The 26,943-nt window shown below is 48.0% G+C and overlaps 2 protein-coding genes across 7 annotated transcripts in view; one reads left to right on the top strand and one right to left on the bottom strand.

Annotated features, from left to right (window-relative positions):
* Positions 1-2,376: 2,376 nt before the first annotated feature.
* The window catches only part of LOC119960365 (zinc finger protein 271-like), a 28,503-nt gene continuing 3,936 nt past the window's right edge, over positions 2,377-26,943 (bottom strand). The window contains exons 1-2 of one of the 5 annotated variants that reach the window (XR_005459395.1): positions 7,207-7,706; positions 5,542-5,578 (exon numbers count right to left, since the gene is read on the bottom strand). Coding sequence is in view for 1 of the 5 variants with exons in the window: in XM_038788102.1 (XP_038644030.1) it covers positions 2,520-3,450 (931 nt within the window). In the remaining 4 variants the exon portion in view is untranslated. Of the gene's footprint in view, positions 3,451-5,541; positions 5,579-6,803; positions 7,068-7,206; positions 7,707-8,010; positions 8,083-26,943 lie in introns of those variants that run through there. The other 4 variants (XR_005459391.1, XR_005459394.1, XM_038788102.1 and 1 more) reach the window with 4 other exon arrangements.
* Positions 17,433-21,767, top strand: LOC119960367 (ER membrane protein complex subunit 4-like). Of its 2 annotated transcripts, XM_038788105.1 has the most exons (5): positions 17,439-17,598; positions 18,268-18,379; positions 18,585-18,738; positions 20,286-20,446; positions 20,923-21,767. In XM_038788105.1, exons 1-5 carry the CDS (start codon positions 17,525-17,527, stop codon positions 20,956-20,958), a joined length of 537 nt encoding a protein of 178 aa, XP_038644033.1. In that variant the 5' UTR covers positions 17,439-17,524; the 3' UTR covers positions 20,959-21,767. The 2 variants fall into 2 exon arrangements, with proteins under 2 accessions (XP_038644034.1, XP_038644033.1); XM_038788106.1 differs by lacking the exon at positions 20,286-20,446 and having other exon boundaries at positions 17,433-17,598.

Raw genomic sequence — 26,943 nt, 5'->3', positions numbered from 1 at the left:
CTGGCGGAAGAATATGTGAATTGCTTCCCACAAGTGCAGCAGGCGAACGGTCGCTCCCCAGTGTGAGTGTATTGATGTGCTGTGAGGGAAGAGGAATGCTTTGAACTTTCACAGGAAGTGCAGCTGAATGGTTTGTCTTCTGCATGAATTCATTAGTGTAACAGGAGGCCAGCTGATTGAGTAAATCCTTTCCCACATTCAGAGCAGGTGAATGGTCTCCTGTGTGAATATGTTGGTGAGTTTACAGCAGGCATCGATAATCGAATCCCTTCCCACATTCCCCACATTTCCATGTCTTCATGATCCAGGTGTCCTTGTAAATCTCTAGTTCAGACAATCAGTTGAAGCCTTGTGCACACAGAATACATGGATGTTTCCTCCTCCACGCGAATGGTGCAGGCTGTGTATTTGGTTCAAGCCATCCTTACAAATTACTGCCTCATCTTCAACCTCCCTCTCCTTTCCAAACTCTTTAAAAGTGTTGTCACCTCCCAAATCCTTGACTATCTTTCCCAGAATTCCCATGGTTGAACCCTTCAATCAGGTCTCTGCCCTATCACAGTGAAATACAAGAGACAAACAGAACCTCACCCGGAGAGAAAGACAGGCAATCCGGGAGCTTGGATCCAACACGGATATGTCCATAAGACCAGAAGACAAGGGTAGCAGCACAGTCATTATCGAGAGACAACAATACCTGCTGGAGACAGACAGAGAACCAAACAACATGAATCACACCAAGCTCCCTAGACCCATATACCCCAGACAGGAAGGAGAATTGGAGACGGACTGGAAGAACTCAAAGACTCCAGACACATTAACCAAAAACAGGTGGAATATCTGAGGGGACAACAAGTAGAACCAAGGAAGTTCTACCTGCTCTCTAAAATACCAAACACCCAAACACATGGACAGTACCAGGGAAATACCACCAGGCAGACCCATCAGACTGAGAAAATCCTACAAAGTAGCTGAAACATCAACACACTGCTCCTAGTAGTTGATGGTTCAGTGGTCCAATAAATATAATTAGTGGACTAAAAATGTGTGTAATGTAGAGTGAAAACAGAAAATGCGATTAACTCAACAGGTCTGGCATCGAACCCCTACAAGTGCAGAAGGAGGCCATTTGGCCCATCGGGTTTGCACCTACCCTGCAAAAGAACACCCTACCCAGGCGCACTTCACCTGCCCTCTCCCCGTAACCCCACTTCACTATTGGACACCAACGGGCAATTCAATCCACCAAACCTGCACTTTGCAGTCAGTTCACTGGAACACTGTCACTCAGATGTGTCTGTGCCTCTGTCCTTTTCCAGTCACACTGCTGTTTGAACTGTTCTCCCACAGATAGAACAGACAAACATTTCTCCTTCCACATTCAAAGGCCGTGGATTACCAGCTATTGATGAAGCCATTAACTCAGCCAAATGTTCTTGTAATATTTGGTTCGAGTTTCCAGTCTTTGAATCCTCCCCTTTTAATACCTTGCAAAAGGAATTTACAAAATCCATCACTCTCAGTACAGAATAGAAATTCTGAAGAGACAATTCTAGTTTCTCTGGAACATTTTTTCCTCTCTTGTTCCCCCAAAGTTGTAAATCCCCGTCCCACACACACTCCCTCCTCCCTGGGCTGAAATCCAAACCCATCTCACTATCTGCACCATTTCTTTCGTCCACTCCCAGTTTTCTCCCTCCCTCTCCTCTGCCTGGGTTCAGTTCTCCAGCTCCTGTCTGCAGACTGACAATAAAACCAATGGGTCTTATTGGGGGTTTGAGTCCTCCAGCGGGTTTTTGTGAATCCTCCCCGCCCACCTGCCAGGGTTTCCTTCCTTGCCAGAGATCAGAGTCCTCATTGATTTGAGTGCAAAGTGTAAGCTCTTATTTATTATCCCTCCTCCCCCATCCTCTAATGTGAACCACCCTCCAGTGGTTGAAGCAGGATGGCAGATTTGAAGGACAGAGAGACAGTACCTGAAGAGAGAGAAATGTTGACAATATCCATGGACACAGGAAAGTTGGCCGATCAGTAGCTCAGTGGGAATAGGGTCGATGGAGCAGGAGCTGGGTCTCATGGACAAGATGAGCCCTGAGAGGGCATGAGGGGAGATGGGAGAGAAACTAGAGAAAGATGTGGGTTCAGGGCTCGGGAAAGGATGACATTTAGAGACAGTTTGGTCCGGTCGGCTCGTGGAAGGGAGGGAAGCAGCAGAGGCAGCTGATCAGATTTACTCAATCTCAGTCACAAAGAAGCTCCACAAGCTCCTCACACTTCTTGTTGGAGGTGAGGATGGAAGAGACAGGGGAGAGTGAGAGAACTTCAAAAGGAAATAACTTGTGTCAGAGAGATTAAAAAGTTTCAACACACTGCGCATTTAACACAAATCTAATTTATTTAACTTTTAGCCAGAATATTAGCCTCTGTAAATGGGCTGGAGTTTGTTATCAGCAGAAAGAGACCCAAATGATCATGGTTCAGTCCTGAATGTGAGGAACAGAAAAACCCAATCACTGTCGTTACTTGTGGCTTCGTTGGTGTCTCAGCAGGTGGGATGAAGTGGTGAATCCCTTCCCACACTCACAGGTGAATGGCCTTTCCCGAGTGTGAATTCGCTGGTGCTTCAGCAGGTTGGATGACTCAGTGAATCTCTTCCCACACTCGGAGCAGGTGAATGGTCTCTCTCCGGTGTGAATTCGCTGATGTACAGTGAGGTGAGATGAGTGCCTGAACCCAGTCCCGCAGTGAGAGCACTTGAACAGTCTCTCGTCAGTGTGAACACGCTGATGGCTCATCAGATCCCCAGAACGTTTAAAGCACTTCCTGCAGTCTGGACATTGAAATGGCCTCGCATCAGTGTGAACCCGCTGGTGACTCAGCAGGTTGGCTGAAATAGTAAATCCCTTCCCACACACTGAGCAGGTGAATGGTTTCTCCCCAGTGTGAACTCGCAGGTGTGTGGACAGAGCGGATGACTCAGTGAATCCCTTCCCACACTTGGAGCAGGTGAATGGTCTCTCCCGAGTGTGAATTCGCTGATGTGTCAGCAAGTTGGTTGACTGAGTGAATCCCTTCCCACACTTGGAGCAGGTGAATGGCCTCTCCCCAGTGTGAATTCGCTGATGTACAATGAGGTCAGATGATTGTCTGAACCCAGTCCCACAGTGAGAGCACTTGAACGGCTTCTCATTAGTGTGAACACGTTGATGACTCCTCAGTTCCCCAGAACGTTTATAGCATTTCCCGCAGTCTGGACACTGAAATGGTCTCTCCCCAGTGTGAACTCGCTGGTGACTCAGCAGGTTGGCTGAAATAGCAAATCCCATCCCACACTTTGAGCAGGTGAATGGTCTCTCATCAGTGTGAACTCGCTGATGATTCCGCAAGTTGGATGACTGAGTGAATCCCTTCCCACACTTGGAGCAAGTGAATGGTCTCTCCCCAGTGTGACTGCGTCGATGAATTTCCAGCTTGGATGGGGAAGTGAATCCTTTCCCACAGTCCACACATTTCCACGGTTTCTCCTCAGTGTGACTGCATTTGTGTCTCGTGAGGCCTGATGATCGACTGAATCCTCGTCCACACACACAACACGTGTACGGTTTCTCCCCACTGAGAACAATGCTTTTTCCTTCCATGATCGATGATATTCAGGATATGATGAATTGAGGACTCTGTCAGATCCTGATGTGATGTTTGGTTTGCGTTTCCGGACTTTGAAGCCTCCCCTTCGAACACCCTGTGAAATTGATTGAAAACAGAAAATAGGGAATGAGAGAAAACCCACAAAAACACAAAGGCAGGTTGTGAAATTGAGCTGAATGAATTGGGTCATTTGTGGGGCCGGCACTGGGAAAAAGTGACCATGAAAACTGCTGGATTGTCATAAAAATCCAACTGGCCTCTTTGGGAGGAGAGAGAAAGAGGTGAAGAGGGATTTTGTACATCTACAAGACATAATAAGAGAATAGTTGGCAAAGTGAATTCGATCTCGAGCTTCATAAACAGTAATACTGATACCGAAACAATGCTTCTGGTGGCACAGTGATTAGCACTGCTGTCTCACAGAGCCAGGGACCCAGGTTCAATTTCGGCGTTGGTGACTGTCTGTGTGGAGTTTGCAGTTTCTCCCTGTGTCTGCGTGGGTTTCCACCCGGTGCTCAGGTTTCTTCCAACAGTCCAAAGAAGGGAAAGTTAGGTGGATTGGCCTTGATAAATTGTCCGTTAGTGTCCAGGGATGTGCGGGTTCGGTGGGGCTATGAGGTTACAGGGACAGGGTAGAGGTGTGGGCCTAGGCAGTGTGCCCTTTCAGAGAATCAGTGCAGACTTGATGGGCCGAATAGCCCTCCTTCTGCACTGTAGAAATTTTATGGTTCTAATTCTATTCTATGAATCTTTATAAAGCTCTGGTCATCACTCTTCAGGAAGGATGTGAAGATTCTTGGAGAAGGTGCAGAGGAGATTTACCAGAATGGTTCCAGCAAAGGAGGTTGAGGGGAGATTTGATTCAGGTCCACAAGGTTATGCCAAGTTTTGATCAGGTGGGCAAAGAAACTGTTTCCATTCACTGATCGTACAAGCACTAGGGACACAGATTTAAAGTTTTGGGTAAAACCTGGATTGAACTACACAAGATCCTGATGTGGAGAGGATGTTTCCTCTTGTGGGAGAATCGAGAACGAGGGTGTCACTGTTGCAAAATAAGAAGTCACCCATTTCAGATGGAGATGAGGATTTTTTATTCTCTTGAGGGTTATCAGACTTTGGAACTCACGTCCTTAAAAGGCAGAGGAAGCAGAGTCCTTGAATATTTTTAAGGCAGAGCTGGATAGATTCTTGACGAGCAAGGGGGTGAAAGGTTATCGGGGGGAGGCAGGAATGTGGAGTTGAGGTTAGAATGAGATCAGCCGCAATCTAATTGAATGCTGAGCAGGCTCGAAGGGCCGAGTGGCCTGTTCCTAGTTTGTATGTAAAAGGTACAGGAGATATGAGGTGATATGAGATATGTTTTTACACAGCGAGCGGCAATGACCTGAAACTTGCTGCCCATGAGGGAGTTTGAAAATAGACACAATGAATGATTTGATTTCAAAAGGAAATTGGATAGACATCTGAGGGAAATAAACCTGTGAGGATACAGGGAGCAGGAGAATGGCACTGACTGGATTGCTCCAGAGAGCTAGCATGGATTCAATGGGCCGAATGCCATTCTCTGTGCATCATGTCTCTGACTCTTTGTGTAATCTAGTTTTGTAATTTAACCACGGAGGGTTCAGATATCACTCAGGTAAATCTGTGCTACACTCCCTCCGAGGCCATTCTATCCTTCCTCAGGTCTGTTGCCCAGAACTGAACACAGTTCTCCAGGTTTGGTCTAACCAGGGTTTGTGAATCTCGGGGCTTTTCCAGTCACACTGAGACCTGAAATCTTCCCTCACAGACAGAACAGACAAACATTTTACCTTCCACACCCAGATGCTGCAGATATTCAGGTTCTGATGAATCGAGTGACTCTGTCAGATCGCGATGTGACATTTGGTTTGCGTTTCCCGTCTGTTAAACCTCCTCTTCCAGTATCCTGTAAATTTACAGAAACCTTACTGTCAGTTTAGGATAGAAATTCACAACATTCTCTCCTCGCCAACTTTGATTAAATGTATTCCTGGAGGTTTGATCACATAACCTGCCCCCATCCTCCAGCCATTAATCGGTCAACACATCCATCCTTGTGACACACTGCCTTCCTCAGCCAATTGGGAAAAGGACTCATTACCTTACAGGACAGTTACTGTCCTAACGATTTTCCAGACACCCAGGTATGAATCTCACCAACACAGGGAGCGGAGTTGGTGTGAACCCGAGCAGGAGGAGCTTCGGAACAGTAAATATAAATAACTTACCTCGGGGATTCACGGCCCAGTCGGCAGGTGTTCAGTTTTGGTCGCCTTGCTATAGGAAAGATGTTATTAGACTGGAGAAAGCGCAGAAGAGATTTACAAGGATGTTGCCAGGACTCAAGGGACTGAGAGATTCGACAGGCCAGGACCTTTATCTTTGGATCGTAGGGGACTGAGGGGTGATTTTATTGAGGTGCATAAGATCATGAGAGGCATGGACAGGGTGAATGCACTCAGTCTTTTCCCCAGTGTTGGGAAATCGAGAACCAGAGGGCACAGGTTTATGTTAAGAGGGGAAAGAATTAATGGGAACCTAAGAATCAACGGTTTTACACAGAGGATAGTACGGAATGAGCTGCCAGAGGAAGGAGTTGAGGAGGGACATTTCCAACACTAAAAGGCATTTGGACAGATGCATGGATAGGAAAGGTTCAGAGGGATATGGGCCAAATACAGGCCAATGGGATTGGCTTAGATGGGCCTTTTGGTTGGCATGGACCAGTTTGGGCCGAAGGGCCTGTCTCCATTCTGTAGATTCTATGAACCCCAAGTCTCTTTGGACACCGACTGTACTGAACCTCTTTCCATTCAGAAAGTACTCAGTTCGATCCTGTTTTGGTTCAAAACAGATAACCTCACACTTGTTTATAATGCCACAATCTTGCCCATTCACCTTGTCTGTCAGTCAATATCTTCTTGCAATTTAATGCAATCATCTATGCTGTCTATGGTGCCACCGAACTTTGTATCATCAGCAACTCAGAGGGGCTGGTTTAGCATACTGGGCTAAATCGCTGGCTTTTAAAGCAGACCAAGGCAGGCCAGCAGCATGGTTCAATTCCCGTATCAGCCTCCCTAAACAGGCACCGGAATGTGGCGACTAGGGACTTTTCACAGTAACTTCATTTGAAGCCTACTTGTGACAATAAGCGATTTTAATTTCATTTTCGTTTCATTTTTTTCACAGTGCAGAAGAGGCCCTTTAGTCCATCGGGTTAGCACTGACACATGATAAACCTGACCCACCTACCTAATCCCATTTGCCAGCACTTGTCTCACAGCCTTCGATGTTATGACGTGCCAGTCTTCATCCAGGTACCTTTTTAGAGGATGTGAGGCAAACCGTCTCCATCACCCTCCGAAGGCAGTGCATTCCAGGCCGTCACCACCCTTTGGGTAAAAACATTTGTCTTCAGTACATTTGTCAATAAATCTAATCCCCACTCTCTGCTGTCTGCTGGTTAGCCAATCCTCTATCCAAGCTAATATATTATCTCTCAACCCAGTGGGATTTTACGTTGATTATTACCTTTTGTGTGACACCTTATCAAATGTATTCCGGGAGTCCAAATACATCTACAGGACCCCATTATCCACTTGGCTTGTTACATCTTCCAAGAACTGCACAAAATGAGTCAAACATGATTTACCCTTCACAAAACCACACTGACTCTGATGGATTGGAGTTCGACTTTCCAAATGTCCAGTTACTTCCTCAATAATAGATTCCAATAGTTTCCCAACAACACGCATTAAACTAACTAGTTTCCTACTTTCTGACCTAATCCAGTGACATTGGAGATTTTCTCAGTGACCCTCAGTCACCATCATTGAGACTAACTTTAAATTCCAGATTTTATTAATTGAATGGATTGGAGCCGATGTCCCCAGAACATTCTCCTGTCTCTCTGGGTGACTAATGCAGTGACATTGTCACTGGGTCAGTGTCTCTCTCCTGGTCTCCATGAGGTTGTTTGTGGAGAGAAACCGGAAGTGACGGAAAGTGAGAGTGGAGAATGTTCATTGTTTCACGTTCGGCTCTGGGGCCGCGCCCGGGATTTGTAAACCCCGCCCCCGACACCTTACACCTGACAATGCGCGAAGTGATTGACGGCAGCACCGACCAATAGGCAGAGTGGACGGGTCCGGAGGACCGATCGGCTGAATGAAGCACACGCAGTGTGATTAATGGCGATGCAGAAAAACGTTCGTTCTCGGATCCACAATCCGTGAAGGTGGGAATGGCGGGACGGAGGGAGAGCTCGATTACGCGGGTCGTTAGGTGCGCTTCGGGAACTTGTTATTTGCACCGAAAATCCGGAAAATAACCTACCGGTGCCTGGGGAACTGAGCGGAGGCCGCAGCTTTATTGCAGACCAGACTATGCGGCCGCCATCGTTATTTGGTACTGGCAGTGGTGCGCATGCGCACCCACCATCTTTATTGGGGCACGAACAGCAGAGCGCATGCTCAGTCGCCATCATTGTTGGGGGCAACATTTTTGAAACGTTTCTTCATGACAGTGTCCAGCAAACTGCTTCACTCTGAGTTACAAATTCCTATTTATGGGGCAAAATATATGTCCAGAACAGTGACAATAATTCGAATTTATATTATGACTTGAACAGAATATAACTTTTCAGAGAAATGTTCAGAGAAACATTACAAAATAACAATTGACACAGAGTCACATGAGGAGATATTAGATTTTAAGGAGAATCTTAACTGAGGAAAGTGAGTTTGAGAGTCGGAGTTTTAAGGAGGAAATTCCAGAAATTGAGGCCTTGGCAACGCAGTAATGGTGGACAGATTCAAATCAGGAATTCTCAAATGGCTGGAATTAAATGAGTGCAGAGATCTCAAAGGGGTGTGTGTGGAGGAGATTACAGAGATCAGGGATGATCATTACCATGGAGGAAAAGAATAAAGAGAAATTTAAACTTTTTGTGCCTTTTAAAAGGAAGCATTTCAGTGGATCAGTGGGCACAGATGCTGGCGTGAGTAAGCACATGGGTAGCAGAGTTTGGGATGGGATGGAGGGGGTTGTTTAATGTTGGAGTCCGGCTGCAAGTGCGTTGGAATAATTTGTTTGAGAGGTAACAGAAAAATGGATGATGGTTCCTGCAGCAGATGAACAGAGACTAAGGTGGAGTTGAGCTATGTTCCTGAGGTGGAAATCGGCAATCTTGAGGTATTTTTGGCATTGTAAACAGTTACAGTAATGTGCAAATATCAACACAAAGCAGAAACATAGTGCAAAAGACCACTCCTCTCTCATAAACAGTACCCGCCTATTCATCCCCCCTATTCTACTCTAATCTCTCCTCCCCCCCCACCCCCCCCCCCCCCCCCCCCACCCTGCTGACATTTAATTCCCAGCGAAGAAGTCGATGAATGGTTGCCACCTTCGGGCGAACCCTAATACAGATCCTCTTAAGGCGAACTTATTTTTTCCAGCCCTAAAAAGCTCGACATGTCTGAGAGCCTTGCTTCGGTCTTTGGGGGCTTTGAGTCCCTCTATGCCAGCAGTGTACATCGCCAGGCTACCAGGGAAGCAAAGGCCAAGACGTCGGCCTCCCTCTCCTCCTGGACACCCGGGTCTTCCGAGACCCCAAGAATTGCCACCACTGGACTCATCACCACCCTGGTTTTCAGTATCTGGGACACGACGTCCGCAACTCCCTCCCAGTATCTCCTAAGTTTTGGGCATGCCCAGAAGATGTAGAGATGTAGAGAGATGTAGAGATGTAGAGACATTAGTAGAGACATATAAGATAGTCAGAGGGTTAGATAGGGTGGACAGTGAGAGTCTTTTTCCTCGGATGGTGATGACCAACACGAGGGGACATAGCTTTAAATTGAGGGGTGAGAGATATAGGACAGATGTCAGAGGCAGTTTCTTTACTCAGAGAGTAGTAGGGGTGTGGAACGCCCTGCCTGCAACAGTAGTAGACTCGCCAACTTTAAGGGCATTTAAGTGGTCACTGGATAGACATATGGATGAAAATGGAATAGTGTAGGTCAGATAGGCTTCAGATGGTTTCACAGGTCGGCGCAACATCGAGGGCCGAAGGGCCCGTACTGCGCAGTAGTGTTCTATGTTCTATGTTCTATGTTGATGTGATTTGCTGGCCCTCCCGCACTCCTCGCGCATTTGTCCTCCACTACAAAACATTTACTCATCTGGGCCACTGTCATGTGGGCCCGGTGGACGGGAATGGGTTCAGTCTTGTCAATATTTAAATAGAGGAAAGTTCTGCTCCTCCAGCACTGGATGTCTGACAAGATCGGACAGTGTGTGTCTTGGAAGGGAACTTGCAGGTGGTGATGTTCACATACATCTGCTGTCCTGGTCCATCCAGGTGGTGGAGGTCAAGTATTTAGGCGATTCTGTCAAATTGTGATTCAGTTGTCAGTCGGGAAAATGCCTCTCCAATGCCACCTATCACCCCCCCCTCCCCCCCCCCCCCCCCCCCCCCCCCCCCCCCCCCCCCTCCCGCCTCCACCACTCTGTTCTCACTCTCTCTCCCTTTCCCTCATTCTTTTTGACTTTCTCTCTCGGTTTCTTGCAGAGAATTCTCTCGCCCAGAGGGTTGTGGATGATCCATCAATGAATATATTGAAGGCTGAGATTATGAGATTTTTGGTCTCTCAGGAAGTCAAAGGACAGAGAAAGCTAATGGAAAAGTGGAAATGAAGACTGAGATCAGGCACAATCGTGTTCAATGGCAGAGCAGGTCGACGGGCCGAATGGTCTACTTCTCCTATTCTTGTGTTCTTGCAAAGGCCCAAATCTTGTGTGGGCTCAGGCCATGTGGCAGGTTCCCTTCCCTGAAGGACATTAACAAACTAGTTCACTTTTCACAAAAGGTTCAACAGTTTTCATGGTCGCTTTTTCCCATTGCCGGCCCCACAAATGACCAGATTCATTCAGCTCAATTTCACAACCTGCCTATGTGTTTTTGTGGGTTCTCTCTCATTCCCTTTTTTCTGTTTTAAATCAATTTCAGAGTTAGAAGGGGAGGATTTGCAGTCAGGAAACTCAGATCAAACATTACATCAGCATCAGACAAAGTCACCGAATTCACCGTAACCTGAATATTGGTGAATTTTGACCATGGAAGGAAAAAGCAGCGTTCACAGTGAGGAAAAACCCTGGGAATGTGAGGAGGAGGGATTCAAAAACACATCTCAACTGGAAATTCATCATCCCAGACACTCTGGGGAGAGGTCATTCACTTGCTCCGATTGTGGGAAGGGATTCTCTCGATCATCCAGCCTGCTGCAACACCAGCGAGTGCACAGCGGGGAGAAACCATTCAGCTGCTCCGTGTGTGGGAAGGGATTCGCTCACTCATCCAACCTGCTGAGACACCAGCGAGTTCACACTGGGAAGAGACCATTCACCTGCTCTGTGTGTGGGAAAGGATTCACTCGGTCATCTGACTTGAAGACACACCAGCAAGTTCACATGGATGAGAGACCATTTAAATGTCCAGACTGTGGGAAGTGCTTTAAATGTTGCCGGGACCTGATACTCCATCAACGTGTTCACACCAACGAGTGACCGTTCAGATGCTCTCACTGTGGGACTGGGTTCAAGCAGTCATCTCAACTCAGTGAACACCAGCGCACTCACACTGGGGAGAGGCCGTTCACCTGCTCCGTGTGTGGCAGTGGGTTCAGTAGGTCATCAAACCTGCGGACACACCAATGGGTTCACTCTGGGGAGAGACCTTACACTTGCTCTGAGTGTGGAAAGGGATTCACTCAGTTATCCACTCTGCTGAATCACCAGAGTGTTCACAATGAGAAGAGACCATTTAAATATGCAGACTGCAGTAAGTGCTATAAAAGTTCCCGGGAACTGCTCCACCATCGCGTGTTCACACTGATGAGAGATGTTTTTAATGCCCAGACTGTGAGAAGTGCTTTAAAAGTTCCGGGGAACTGATGCGTCATCAACATATTCACACTGATGAGAAACCGTTCAGGTGCTCCGACTGCGGAACTGGGTTCAAGACATCATCTGACCTCACTGTACACCAGCGAACTCACACTGGGGAGAGGCCGTTCACCTGCTCCCAGTGTGGGAAGAGATTCACTCAGTCAGCCAGCCTGCTGACACACCAGCGAATTCACAAGTAATTACAGTGAGTGGACAATCTGATCAGCTGCCTCTGCTGCTTCCCTCCTTTCCACTAGCTCCACCAGGCCAAACTGTCACTAAAAATCCCCCTCGTCTGAGTGTGAACTCAGATCTATCTCCGGTTTCTCTCCGATCTCCTGTCATGTCCTGTTCAATCTCACCTTGTTTATGAGACCTGACTTCTGCTCCCTTGACCCGATTCTCACTTAACCGCTGACCATCCAACTTCCCCACATTAACTGTTATTGTTAACAGATCTCGCTTTCTTCTAGTTTTGCCACTACACTATCCTCACCGTTCCTGAGAAAACAACCCTTGATGCCCAACCTCCTTGCAAACGGCCATCCCATCTCCAACCTCCCTTTCCTCTCCAACAAGGATCTCTCCTTGGCCCCTCCTATTTCTCACCGACATGATGGCACTACAATCCATAGAATCCCTACACTTTCCATTGGGGATTTGGCCAATGCGCAGGCGCTTTGCCAGCCCGTTTGACTTGAACCGACTGAGCATGCGTGGCTCTGACATGTACTCGGCATATTTAAAGGGTCAGTGTCCCTTTGCTGTTGCAATTTAAAGGGTCAGATGTTGCGAGCCTCATTTGAACGCAGATAAGGGAGAATAGGTTTGGTGGCTTCAAAAATAATGTAAAGTTAGAAAAACTGTCCACCCTCAATTTCTGCATTTTTTTCTTTGCTGGAAGTACTGATATAAATTATTAAACAAGGAGTGGATTCACAGACAGGAAGCTCTGACTCCCAGACACCACATCAATCTAACCGAGTCACTTGATCAGGACTCAGTAAGATTGGCCATATGGAAGGGGAGAGCGGCATTCACAGCGCAGGCAATCCGTACACGTCTTCAGCGTGTGGACCTGGATTTAACCATTCGACCAATATGGGAAGGCACACGTGTGACCGGAAAAGGGAAGGTCTGTCTGGACAATGTGTAGGTGTTGGGAAGGGATTGAGTTGTCATCCCTCTGATCAGGATATTTATCGATACAGTCACACCGGGACAAGGCCATTCACCTGCCCACAGTGTGACAAGAGATTCACTCGATTTTCAAATATGTTGCGACACCAGCAGGTTCACACCGGGGAGAAACCCTTCAATTGCTCCCAGTGCGGAAAGGGATTCACTCAGTCATCCCACTTGCTGACACATCAACGTGTCCACACTGGAGAGAGGCCATTCACTTGCTCAGTGTGTGAAAAGAGATTCACTGAGTCATCAATCCTGCTGAGACACCAGCGGGTTCACACTGGGGAGAGGCCATTCCCCTGCTCTGTGTGTGGGAGAGGATTCACTCAATCATCCAACCTTGTGAGACACCAGCGAGTTCACACTGGGGAGAGGCCATTCACCTGCTCTGTGTGTGGGAAGGAATTTACTGAGTCATCAATCCTGCTGAGACACCAGCAGGGTTCACACTGGGGAGAGGCCATTCCCCTGCTCTGTGTGTGGGAGGGGATTCACTCAATCATCCAACCTTGTGAGACACCAGCGAGTTCACAAGTGACTGCAATGTTCCAATTCTACAGTTATTCCTGCTGTTAATCAGATTTAGGAGTAAAACGTGTTCATTATGAAACAGGGGAGTGTCTATGCTATTGCTGATAGCCACAGTAACCGGGTTGCAGTTGGAAGACTTTGCATTTATAATAATAATCTTTATTGTCACACGTAGGCTTACATTAACACTGCAATGAAGTTACTATGAAAATCCCCTCGTCACCACATTCCAGCGCCTGTTCGGGTACACGGCGGGAGAATTCAGAATGTCTAAATTACCTAACAGCATGTCTTTCTGGATTGTGGGAGGAAACCAGAGCACCCAGAGGTAAACAACACAGACACAGGGAGAACTCTGCACTGACAGTGCCCTAAGCAGGGAATCGAACCTGGGACTCTGGCGCTGTGAATCAACAGTGCTAACCGCTGTGCTACCATGCCGCACATGGTATTATAGTGCCGTTGTAGTATATAGTGCCTTTCACAACTTCGGATATCTCTGTGTACAGTAAGCCTCCAAAAACAGAAATGCGATAATGACCAGTGATCTTTTTAGTGAGATTGATTGAGAGTAAACTATTAGTCAGAGAGCAGTGAGAACTCCCCCTACTGTCCTTCTAACAGTGCTCGGAGATTTTGTTTAATAATATTATTACCGAATAGATAAGGGGAACCAATGGATGTGGTGCATTTGGATCTTCAGAAGACTTTTGATAAACTCTCACAGAGAAGGTTAGTAAACATAAGAGTGGGGGGAGTATAATGGCACGGATTGAGGATTCACAGAAAACAGAGAGTAGGAATAATCAGGTCATTTTCAGGTTGGCAGACTGAATAGTGAGGTACGGGAAGGATCAGTACTTGGGCTCCAGCTATTCACAATCTACATCAATGATTTGGATGTGGGGACCAAATGCAATATTTCCATGTTTGCTGATGACTCAAAACTAGGTGAGAATATGCATTGTGAGGAGAGTACAAGGAGGATTCAAGATGAGTAACGCAAACTGAACATAATGTCAAGATCTGACACAGTCACTTGATTCATCAGGACCTGAATATCATCAGCCTTTGAATGTGGAAGGAGAAATGTTTGTTCTGTCTGTGGGAAAAGATTTCAAATATCAGTGTGATTGGAAATGCACCGAGACCCACACAACACACACCCGAGTGAGAGTGTTCCAGTGAACTGACTGTGGAAAGAGCTTTACCAGTTACACAGCCTGAAGAAACATTACACCATTCACAGTGAGGAGAGACAGTGCACATGTTCTATGTCTGATCAAGATTGCAACTGATCATCCATCCTGGAGAGACACAAGGACACTGGCACCATGGAGAAACCTTGGAAATGTGGGGAGGGATTCAGTTACCCATCCCAGCTGGAGAGCCATCGGCGCAGTCACACTGGGGAGAGACCGTTCACCTGCTCCATGTGTGGGAAGGGATTCACAAAGTCAGCCAGCCTGGGGTCGGATCAGAGAGTTCACAGTGATGAGAGACCTTTTAAATGCTTTTACTGTGGGGATTCCTTTAAAACCTCGCTAGATCTAATCAAACACCAGCTTGTTCACACTGACAAGAGACCATTCAGTTGCTCTCAGTGTGAGAAGAGATTCAGACAATCGTCTCACCTTATTCAACACCAGCGAATTCACACTGGGGAAAGGATATTCACCTGCTCCGTGTGTGGGAAACAATTCACTCAATCATCCAATCTCCAGACACACCAATGCACTCACAGTGGGGAGAAGCCGTTCACCTGCCCCGAGTGTGGGAAGGGATTCAATCGATCATCCAACCTGCTGAGACACCAGCGGGTTCATGTGTGACTGCAGGAGTTGGGTGTTGGGTAACACGGTAGCCTTGTGGATAGCACAATTGCTTCACAGCTCCAGGGTCCCAGGTTCGATTCCGGCTTGGGTCACTGTCTGTGTGAAGTCTGCAAATCCTCCCCGTGTGTGCATGGGTTTCCCCCGGGTGCTCCAGTTTCTTCCCACAGTCCAAAGATGTGCAGGTTAGGTGGATTGGCCATGATAAATTGTCCTTAGTGTCCAAAATTTCCCTTAGTGTTGGGTGGGGTCACTGGGATATGGGGATAAGGTGGAGGTGTTGACCTTGGGTAGGGTGCTCTTTCCAAGAGCTGGTACAGACTCGATGGGCCGAATGGCCTCCTTCTGCACTGTAAATTCTATCTATGATAATCGCATCCTTTGTTTATTTCTGTTCAAGTTAATAACCCCTATATGTGGGCTGGAGTTTGATGTTGTCCACAGGACAGGTGATGTGCCGGGATTGCAGTATGTGGGAGTTTTTGGAGAACATTGCCATCCTGGACAATCATATCTGCGGGAGTGTCTGTAACTTGCAGAATCTGGGCTCAGGGTTATTGAGCTGGAGTCTGAGCTGCTGACATTGTGGGGCATCGGGGGGGGGGTCACCTGTACACTTCCCCAAAGTTCAGTAGAAAGTTGCAGTGGGTGGGGGACTCGATTTTCTGCATCATTCGTCAGTTTGAAATGTGTGGGGATAAGTGAGGAATGATCAGTGAGCTCCGGCTGTCTGACAGCTCGATGTATTACTGCAGGCTAAGAGACTCAGTGACAGGAACCAGAGGGAACCTCATACAAAAATACCGTTGCAGTGGGACATGATGAATGGAGCAGTGCGCTGTGGCGGAAGTTATGTGGAGTTCTAGCATTTAATAGACAATAACGTCCAGACAATGTGTCCACAGACAGCTCTCATCAGCTCTGAAGAGAGAAGTCAGATTTCATGCCCTTATATTTTTCTGCTCTATTTGATATGCCACTGATAGGGGATAACCAGAACAAATCTTACCCTTTTTATGTCCCCAGTGGAAGATTAATCAGAACCCACCCCGTCACCAAGCTCAGTCTAATTCATGACAGTGAGTGAAATATGGGCAGCACGGTAGCAGTGGTAAGCACTGTTGCTTCACAGCGCCAGGGACCCGGGTTCGATTCCAGGCTTGATCACTGTCTGTGCGGAGTCTGCACGTTCTCCCCATGTCTTTGTGGGTTTCCTCCGGGTGCTCCGGTTTCCTCCCACAAGTTCCGAAAGACTTCTTACTCGGTGATTTAAACATTCTGAATTCTCCCTCAGTGTACCTGAACAGGCATCAGAGTGTGGCAACTAGGTGCTTTTCACAGTAAATTCATCGCAGTGTTAATATAAGTCTACTTGTAACACTAATGAAGATTATTATTAAACAGGACATCTCCATCTACATTCAACACAGGTTGTTTAGCATAGGGCTAAATCGCTGGCTTTGAAAGCAGGCCAGCAGCACGGTTCAATTCCCGTAACAGCCTCCCCGAACAGGTGCCGGAATGTGGCGACTCGGGGCGTTTCACAGTAACTTCATTTGAAGCCTACTTGTGACAATAAGCAATTTTCAACACCTGTTCTTTGAGATGATTTATTTCAAATCAATTAAAGATCAAACTTATTCGGATCAATGAGATCGCTGTCATTACTTCATTCCAATTAATTGGTTACAACAGTGATATTGTGATTCTAATCAACCTTTACAGCAACATTGCTATTGACCAATGTGTACAAATTGTCCTCCCATCAGTTCCAGCACCTCCAGGAAGGCACAATATTCCATTGCCCGTTGCAACTTGGCTGGAAGGGTTAGCCCTGAGCCTGGTGGTAGCTTCACTCATGATACCCAGTTACATGTGAGGTAGAAATGGGACGGGAATAGAAGTAAAATATTGCAGTTGCTAGAAATCTGAAATAAAAACAAAATGCTGGATAAACTCAGCAAGTCTCGCATCATTTGTGAAGAAACCGTTAACATTTGGTTGCTATGTTTTTGGTTGCAGAATGTTAACGGTGATCTGGTCCTTTGGACTTCATTTGTACGTTTGAAGACGGAGTGAGGGAAAAAGGAAGCAATATCTCAATGTCTCTGACAGCGCGTGGTGTCCATCTTTGTGCGGGGCAGAGCTCCATTAGGTCAGAGTTAATGGAATCGGGATCGACGTGCCCCGAACAAAGATGGGGAAGACGCGAGCTATGTGCATTTCGCCGAGGACTTCCGGACAGCAGCGCATGCGCATTGCAGCGGGTGTGGTTTGTTGACGGAAGCGCGCGGACTATTCCCCGGATCAGATTTGAGGGGGGACGGTTAACGGTCGCCGGCGTTGCCATGGCTGCGGCGCTCGCCAACCGCGCGCGTTGGCATAAGTGGACCCTCGAGCTCAACCCGAGCGGCAGCAGCAGGTGCAGAGGCCGCGCGGGGAGCTTGGGGCTCGAGTAGGAGGCGCAGACCGGGCCAGCCTGCCTGACCCGCGGGGAGGGCACCGCACACTGACCCGGGGATGTGGGCACCAACCTAAAACTTTACACCCCACGGTTTTCCAGGGTCCTTTCACCCCTCACTCGACCCCTTGGCAGAAAGCAGCTTTTCAAATCTCCTAGAAACCACTCCGACCCCACCTGGCTTCTTTTCCTGGGGTCACGACCCTGAGACACCATCTTGGTTTCAGCCCCCCCACCTGATCGGGTGCCAACTGCGGTGTTGGCTGGAGGAACGATTGCTCGTTTCTAGGGCCGGGTGCTGCACTGGCTCTCTCTCGACATTCAACATCGTTCACTTTCAAGCTAAAATTTAGTTCCTCCGGTGATTCGGTGTGATTGCCATTTGATGGAGGACTGGACAAGGGGATTGACACCCTGATTGTCAGTTGACTCCAACCACTTTTGTGGCCGTCCATTACCATGGCAGTTTGGTGGATGCAGTGGTACTGTGTGCTCTTGGCTTGCTCATGGTTTGGTTCATGCTGGCAGTATTGCCACCACGGTGGGGTCCCTGATGGAGAGACTCCCTCTTTAGAGAGGGTCCTGAAAGGGTTGCTGAGGTGACCAATTTGTGTTCTCTGTTTCTCGCAGGAGCCGTGATAAACAGAATGGTCAGGGCGACTCCATGTGCCCAGTCGCATATTCAGACAAACAGCTTCCAGACATCCGCGTCCAAGAAACAGACCGGATCGTGGTTGAGAAAGTAAGTTGGATTTGAATGTGTCCTCGGTGTCCAGCTAGCCAGGCTTGGTTTGTCAACAGTGGTTAACTAGGTTGGTGAACCGCTACACCCTATGTGGTAAAGGGACCTTTTGTGAGGTTAACCGTCATCCTTATTTCCAGGCCTGGGTGTGACCTTCCCCAACCTGGCTCCCTTTACTGATGCTCTGCTTGCTTTCTGTTTTCAGTTCTGCTGGGACATCGCCTTGGCTCCATTGAAGCAGCTGCCCATGAATCTGTTCATTATGTACACGGCTGGCAACAACATCTCCATCTTCCCTATCATGATGGTTTGCATGATGGCCTGGAGACCCATACAGGCACTGATGTCCATGTCGGCAAGTGAGTATTGTATTGATTCTGCAGCTGTGAAACCGCTCTGAACTGGTATCATTTGAATGGGACTTAGAATAGAGTGCTGAGAGCTCGGTGAATGAGGGAGTTCGGGAAGGATGGGAAAGAGGAGCTCTTTTACTTTCCAGATTTCTTGGCCTTCAAGAAGTGATCTTACTCTGCTACAGGAGAAGAAGTTAGTTTGTTAGTGAGTAACTGCCAAGTGACATGGGGTTATTCTATTTCTATGGCTCAAAATACTGTAGCAACTGGTTGTAAGGTTGATAAAATATATAAAAACAAAAGTAAAACATATTAGGGGTGGCACGGTAGGTTTATACCTCCAATGTACAGATATCCCCCTGGGAGAGAGAGGGGACAGAGACACCAGTCACTGTACAGATATCCCCCTGGGGGAGAGAGGGGATAGAGACACCAGTCAGTGTACAGATATCCACCTGAGAGAGAGGGGACAGAGACACCAGTCAGTGTACAGATATCCCCCTGAGAGGGGACAGAGACACCAGTCAGTTTCCAGATATCGCCCTGAGAGACACCAGTGAGTGTACAGATATCTCCCTGGGGGAGAGAGGGGACAGAGACACCAGTCACTGTACAGATATCTCCCTGAGATTTCTCTTGGTGTCCAACAATCCATTGATGTCAGTTTGGAATTTAATCAGTGATTGAACATCCATAACTCTCTTGTCAACTACAGACAACTCATGGGGTGAGGAAATTCCACTTCAGCTCAGTCCGAACTGGCTGCCCCTGATCCTGTGTCTCTGTTACGGATTCTGCAGCCAGAGGAAACAGTGTCTCCACATCTCCCTGTCAAACCCTATTTACAATTATATCTGCTTCAATCGGATCAACTCTCAGTCTCGTAAACACAAGAGAGTAAAGGCTCATTCTTCCCAATCTCTCCTCGTTGGACAATCCTGTCATCCCAGGAACCAATCAGGTGAACCTTTGTTACCCTCCCTCCTGGGCAATTCTGTAGATAAGGAGACCCAAACTGCATAAGTTTTTCCTGCTGTGTTTGACCAAAACTGCAATTTGTACAATTGCAGAAAGATTTCCTCACTCAAACTCCAGTGAATCATAGAAACCCTATAGTGCAGAAGGAGGCCATTTGGCCCATCGAGTCTGCACCAACCATTTGAAAGGCCACCATACAGAGACCCAATTCCCTCCCTATCCCTGTAACCCCACCTGACCTTTTGGACACTTGAGGGGCAATTTAGCATGGCCAATCCACCGAACCTGTACGTCTTTGGACTGTGGGAGGAAACCGGAGAACCCGGAGGAAACCCACGCAGACAGGGGGTGAACGTACAGACTCTGCACTGGCAGTCAGCCGAAGCTGTAATCAAACCCGGGTCCCTGGCGCCATCCCTCGGTGAAGGCTAACGGAATACCTGCCGTCCCAATTTCTTGCTGTATCTCCATGCTGACTGTTTGTGATTCGAGTACAAGGATCCCTCAATCCTCTGTGAACATTTCAGTCTCTCTCCTGTTCCTGACCTTTCTGTTTTTCCCATTCTCACTCCCAGTCTTTAAGGTCCTGGGGAATTCGACTCAGCACTGGCTGCAGTGTCTGCTCTACTTCATCGGCAACCTGCTGGGGTTGGCCCTCGCCGTCTACAAGTGCCAGGTGATGGGGCTGCTGCCCACACACTCCTCCGACTGGCTGGCATTCCTCCAGCCGCCCCAGGTAAGATCTGAACTCGGAACGTGAGGGGGAGTTAGGAAAATAGGAAGAGAAGGAGACCGTTCAGCGCTCTGGAGCCTGAGCGACGGGTCCAACGTTCCCTGGAGTTTAGATCACCCGATTGAAAGGTGTGAAATTCTGAGGAGACTCCGTAAGGTCGATGTGGAGAGGCTAAATCCCGGAGAGTCGGGGACACAGTCTCGATAAGGGGGCGGCCATTTTGGACTGTGACGAGGGAGACTTTCTTCACCCAGAGGGTTTGTGAATCTTTGGAATTCTCTATCCCAGGGAATCCTGGATGTTCGGTCGTTGAGTGTGTTCAAGGCTGAGGTGGAGATATCTTTGAGAATTATGGGGCGGGAGGAGTGCAGGGAGAGTGGAGCTGAGGTCGATGATGAGCCGTAATCTTGTTGAATAGTGGAGCAGGCTCGCCAGGAGCTATTCCCACTCCTATTCCTGATGTTCCTCTCCTTTCACAGAGAGTGGAGTACATGGGCGGGGGGCTGGTCCTGTGATGGTCCCACTCTCCTCCCATCGCTCGGAGAGACAACGCCCGAGGATGATCGACACTGGACTGAATCTGCTTCCTCCTGGTTAACGTCGGACCAGGCAGGCTCCAGGTAACCTGCCCTCCCGCCGCTGCCCCCCACACACACACTGACAGAAAGAGACAGACAGCTGGCCCGTGTACCTGTGACCACTGTCGGAATGGCCGGAAATGTTGGCAGCAGGGACTGTGTATTTTGTCACTGGTTATTCATTCGTTGATTCTTCAACTCCCTTTGCTGAGCCACGAACGAGGGATGTGTTGGGGCTGACGATGGGATGGGAGGCTCCTGAATCAGTCATTCCCGGATGATCCCGGTGGCTCTTGCTCTCCATCCCACCTGGGCCGGAAGGTCACAGGTTTGTAACCTGAGAGTCAAGCTGCTGTAATGGGGGCTGTCATTCCAGCCAGCAGAGCTGAGGGAGTGCCGCTGTGTCAGTGAGATGTCAAACCGAGGCCCTCCACCCCCTCGAGTGGATGTAAAATATAAGCAGCAACAGCAGGATGGGGAGGGAAGTTATCTCCGGTGTCCCTCAAACCCTCACTGAAATTAGCTTCCTGACCGTGTGTTGCATAATGCTATGTGGGATCTTGCTGTGCACATAGCAGTCGCCGTCTCCTCCCACAGAATGGCGGGGGCTACACTGCGGGAGTGACCCGTCGAAAGGAAGAGATTGTCTTCCTCCTGTGCCTTTTCAGACTGGCCCAGAGCTTTCAATCAACACGGCAGCTTTTTATATTTGAAGCACAGTCACTGTTTTCACATGGGAAACTCGGCAGGGACTGCACAGCAAGATCCCACAAACACTCCGATTACCACCAGGTACTACATCAGGCTGTCTGAAGGATAATATTGCTGCTCGGACACCAGGCTGGGGAAAGGATTGGGCTGGGTAGTTGCTGCCGTCCTTCTCTCCATCACATTGGCCTCGGGATCTTGTACATCCACCTGAGGGGGCACAATATGACAGGGAACCTAGTTTATGTCCCACAGTACTGACAACAGGAGGCACGGTAGGGCAGCACGGTAGCACAGTGGATAGCACTGTGGCTTCACAGCGCCAGGGTCCCACGATCGATTCTCTGCTGGGTCACTGTCTGTGCGGAGTCTGCACGTTCTCCCCGTGTCTGTGTGGGTTTACCCCGGGTGCTCCGGTTTCCTCCCACAGTCCAAAGACGTGCAGGTTAGGTGGTTTGGCCATGCTAAATTGCCCTTAGTGACCAATAAGGTGAGGAGGGGTTATTGGGTTACGGGGATAGGGTGGAAGTGAGGGCTTAAGTGGGTCGGTGCAGACTCGATGGGCTGAATGGCCTCCATCTGCACTGTATGTTCTATGTTATTGAATATTTAGTGCTTGCATATCTGTGAGTGGGCACACATACGTGCATGTCTATGTGTATGTGTGTCTACGTTTGTATATGTGTGTGCCTATGTTTTTTTCTGTGTATGTGTATGCATGCGCCTGTATGTGTGTGGGTGTGCCTATGCGTGTGTGTGGGTGCACGCGCATGCGCAAGTGTACCCAGCATATTGTGTGTGCGAGGGTGGCTAGGTGCGTGTGTGAGTGTGCCTACGGATGAGTACATGTGTGCCAATGGATGTGTGTCTGGTCTTTCAATTGCCCTTCCCAGGTTCCAGAAGAGATTTGCTCTAAAGTCAGTCTGGACATTGTGCCTGAATGTGTTCCACTCTGATACTCTGTACTGTCACTGAGCTTCCCCATTAACCTCATCTGGTGTGTGAAGTGGCTGCAGCATCTCCAGGAGTTTCTGACAGTTCTTGACAATCTGCTTTCACTTTATTTAATGATTGTGTTTGAATTGTTCCTCTTCTGTTGGTGGGGCTGGTGTGGTGGTGGTCGGGGGGGGGGGGGGGGGGGGGGGGGGGTCCTAATGGTCAGGGTGCACTTCTGACCCCTCCCAACTCTGAGACTGTGCCCGATTATAGGAGTGAACCGAGGCCGCTGGAGGCGAATCGATAACCTCGAGGTGAGTGGAGAAATATTCAGTCAGTGCGAGTTTGGCTCTGCTGTAAAGAAGCTGCAATGTCTTTTCAATGATCCTGTAACTGTGAAAATAAAGAATTTCAGCAAAACTGGGCCTCTGTGAAATGACTGGAAAGGAAAACGAGTCTCGGATTTCACTGACTCCACCAGCTCAAAGCTCTCCTGCTCCTTATTAAGTTACTTTTTTAACTCTGCCACAGCCTCGCCTCCTCTGTCCCAGACTTTATGCTGCTGTCTCAGTGAATGGAATGACTGAGTGAATCAACACTCAGTCTTTAACGTTCTCTGTCTGCCTCTCTCTCTCTCGCTCCCTCCCTCTCATTCTCCCTGTTGTGCTGACACTCATGAATTTCAGGCTGATCACTGAATTCCTATCGACAGTCAACAAGACCTTGATATTTATTGCACCTTCAATACAGTAAAAATCATTTAGCACTGGAGCTGCTTCCACCAGATATTCTAGTGTTCCAGATCACCAGAATTCACTGAGTAAAATCATCTCTACTCGTGTCCATCCTGGCTGTTATGACAATTATTTTAAAGTTGTCTTCTGTTGTTACCAACCACCCTGCCAATGGAAACACGTCTCTCCATGTTGATGAAAACCCCTCAAGCATTTCAGTCTCTCGATTAAATCTTTCCTTCACCTTCTCTGATACTGGGAGAACAATCCCGGCTTCACAGGTCTCTTCACAGAACAGAAACCTCCCATCACTGATACTGTTCTAGTGAGGCTTCCCTGTACCCTCTCCAATTCCTTGATATCTTTCCTAAGGTGCGGTGCTCAGAATTGAACAAAATATTTCCGATGTGGATTAACCAGTGATTTAGAAAGATTCAGTATAACTTGTTTTTTACACTCTTTTCCTCCAATAAACCAAAGACCCAATTAGGATGTTTTAACCAAGTTGATCGACCAGAAGGCCTTTGACAAGGTGCCGCATAGGAAACAATTAAATAAGTTTTTAAAAATCAATTTTGAGTACCCAATTAATTTTATTTTCCAATATAGTGGCAATTTAGCACGGCCAATCCACCTCACTTGCACATCTTTGGGTTGTGGGGGTGAAACCCATGCAGACATGGGGAGACAATAAACAAAGGGGAAGCACGGTAGCATTGTGGATAGCACAATCGCTTCACAGCTCCAGGGTCCCAAGTTCGATTCCGGCTTGGGTCACTGTCTGTGCGGAGTCTGCACATCCTCCCCGTGTGTCCGTGGGTTTCCTCCGGGTGCTCCGGTTTCCTCCCACAGTCCAAAGATGTGCGGGTTAGGTGGATTGGCTATCATAAATTGCCCTTAGTGTCCAAAATTGCCCTTAGTGTTGGGTGGGGTTACTGAGTTATGGGGATAGGGTGGAGGTGTTGACCTTGGGTAGGGTGCTCTTTCCAAGAGCAGGTGCAGGCTCGATGGGCCGAATGGCCTCCTTCTGCACTGTAAATTCTATGTAAATCTATGAATGTGCAAACTCCACACGGACAGTCACCCAGGGCCGGAATTCCAATCCGGGTCCTCAGCGCCGCAGTCCCAGTGCTATCCACTGCACCACATGCCGCCCTACTATTAAATAAGTTAGCAAAGTGTCTTGGGAGTCCTTGTTCAAGATTTTCTTAAGGTGAACGTGCAGGTTCAGTTGGCAGTTAGGAAGGCAAATGCAATGCTAGCATTTATGTCGAGAGGGTGAGAATACAAGAGCAGGGATGTACATCTGAGGCTGTATACGGCTCTGGTCAGACTCCATTTGGAGTATTGTGAGCAGTTTTGGGCCCTGTATCTAAGGAAGGATATGCTGGCCTTGGAAAGGGTGCAGAGGAGGTTCACAAGAATGATCCCTGGAATGAAGAGCTTGTCGTATGAGGAGCGGTTGAGGACTCTGTGTCTGTACTTGTTGGAGTTTAGAAGGATGAGGGGAGGATCTTATTGAAACTTACAGGATACTGCGAGACTTGGATAGAGTGGATGTGGAGAGGATGTTTCAACTTGTAGGAAAAACTAGAACCAGAGAACACAATCTCAGATTAAAGGGACGATCCTTTAAAACAGAGATGAGGAGGAATTTCTTTGCTGCAGAATGCTGGAGGCCAAATCAGAGTGTCTTTAAGTGAGAGATAGATAGGTTCTTGATCAATGAGGGGATCAGGGTTTATGGCGAGAAGGCAAGAGAATGGGAATATCAGAATATCAGCCATGATTGAACGGCGGAGCAGACTCGATAGGCCGAGTGGCCTAATTCTGCTCATATGTCTTATGGTCTTATGGACCTGTCCTGTTGCATTGAAATATATCTTTATATTCACTCCTGGGTCACTCGACCTGCATTCTGTTTAAAATTGTACCGTTTAGTTTACTTTGCCTCTCCTCATTCTTCCTTCCAAATACATCCTTTTTTTAAAAAATGTTTTGAAATATTTTTTAAAAATAAATTCAGTGTACCCAATTCATTTTTTCCAATTAAGGGAAATTTAGCGTGGCTAATCCACCTACCCTGTGTATCTTTGGGTTGTGGGGGTGAAACCCACGCAGACACAGGGAGAATGTGCAAACTCCATACGGACAGTGACCCAGAGCTGGGCTCGAACCTGGGACCTCGGTGCCGTGAGGCAGCAGTGCTAACCACTGCACCGCCATGCTTCCTCATTCCAAATACATCCTCGATTTGAATCGCTTTGGGATGTTGTGAGCTTGTAAAAGATGCAAAATGAACACAAGTATTTTCTATCACATTTACAGCTGACTTAGGTTGTAGATTTTGCTCTGGAAGGTTTAAATGGGATTGACAGTCAAAGTTTAACTATTTTACTGCAGAAAGAGTTGGTTATAAATACAAGGTTCCTTAGTGCAGCCTTGGCAAACTGAGTGTAACCCCGAGAGTCTGGTGAGTGGAGGAATTCGGTGAAGGAGGTGTTTGTTCCTTTTCTACCTTTCTCGTCCTGCACAAATTGATTCTTACTCTACTACTGGGAAATCATTTGTTGAGTATTTGGTAAGTTGTTCAGGTCTACTCTATTCCTAAGGTTCAGCGGGGAGTCAGTGAATTCAGAGGAATGATCCCAGACAGCAGTTCTTCAAGGTTCACTGCAGCCCTGGCAGCTCCATTCTCATCTCAGGAGAGCTCAGCAACTGCAGACACTGTTTACACCGGAGTTCTCCTGGTGCAGCGGGAGCAACATTTTGCTTTAACACCAAAACAACCTGAGTAATCGGTCACTCGTCAGATGCTGGTTGTGGAATCTTACAGCCAGCACAGGGCGGGGAAGTGAACAGGACCTGACGTGAGAGAGCACATGGGCAATAGCGATGTGGATGCTGACACGTTCTGGTCAGGGGAAGTGCGGACTGAATGGGAGGTTGACCAGGAATTTAAACAGGGGAATGGATGTGGGTTTCAGCAGCAGCCGAGCTGGGGTGGGGTGGAGACGGGCGACATTATGGATTTTGAAATATCTGGTATGAGCGATAGTGTGAATATGTGGTCAGAATCTCAGCTCAGCATGGTGGCACAGTGGTTAGCACTGCTGCCTCATAGCACCAGGAACCTGGATTCAATTCTGGCCTTGGGTGACTGTGTGGAGTTTACACATCCTTTCCGTAGGTTTTCTGTGTGGGTTTCCTCAGTCCACAGATGTGCAGGTTAGGTGGATTGGCCAGGCTAAATTACCCTTTAGGTCCAAAAGATGTGCAGGTTAGATGGGGTTTTGCGGATAGGGCGGGGCAGTGGGCATAGGTAGGGGGCTCGTTTAGAGGGTCAGTGCAGACTCGATGGGCCAAATGGCCTCATCCTGCACTGTAGAGATTCTATGATTGTGCAGAGTGTGGTTCAGCCTCAGACAGTTCCCAGGGAGAGTGATGGACTCGGGAGTTAGAGAACGGAATTTCTGATGGTGACTGAATACAATGGCTTTGGTCTTCCCAATTTTTAATTGGAAGAACTTTCTGCTCATCCAAT

This window comes from Scyliorhinus canicula, unplaced genomic scaffold (genome assembly GCF_902713615.1).
Source record: "Scyliorhinus canicula unplaced genomic scaffold, sScyCan1.1, whole genome shotgun sequence".
In the NCBI taxonomy this organism is placed as follows: Eukaryota; Metazoa; Chordata; class Chondrichthyes; order Carcharhiniformes; family Scyliorhinidae; genus Scyliorhinus; species Scyliorhinus canicula.
Note: the sequence above shows the minus strand (reverse complement) of the source record. Positions and strands in the feature narration are given on the sequence as shown.

What these genes read in the sequence shown, in the direction of transcription:
- LOC119960367 (XM_038788105.1), top strand. Translation starts at nt 17,525, where the DNA reads ATGGCTGCGGCGCTCGCCAACCGCGCGCGTTGGCATAAGTGGACCCTC. An exon ending in ACTGATGTCCATGTCGGCAA is followed by an intron (nt 18,739 to 20,285) that starts GTGAGTATTGTA and finishes TCTCACTCCCAG; the next exon opens with TCTTTAAGGTCCTGGGGAAT. An exon ending in CATTCCTCCAGCCGCCCCAG is followed by an intron (nt 20,447 to 20,922) that starts GTAAGATCTGAA and finishes CTCCTTTCACAG; the next exon opens with AGAGTGGAGTACATGGGCGG.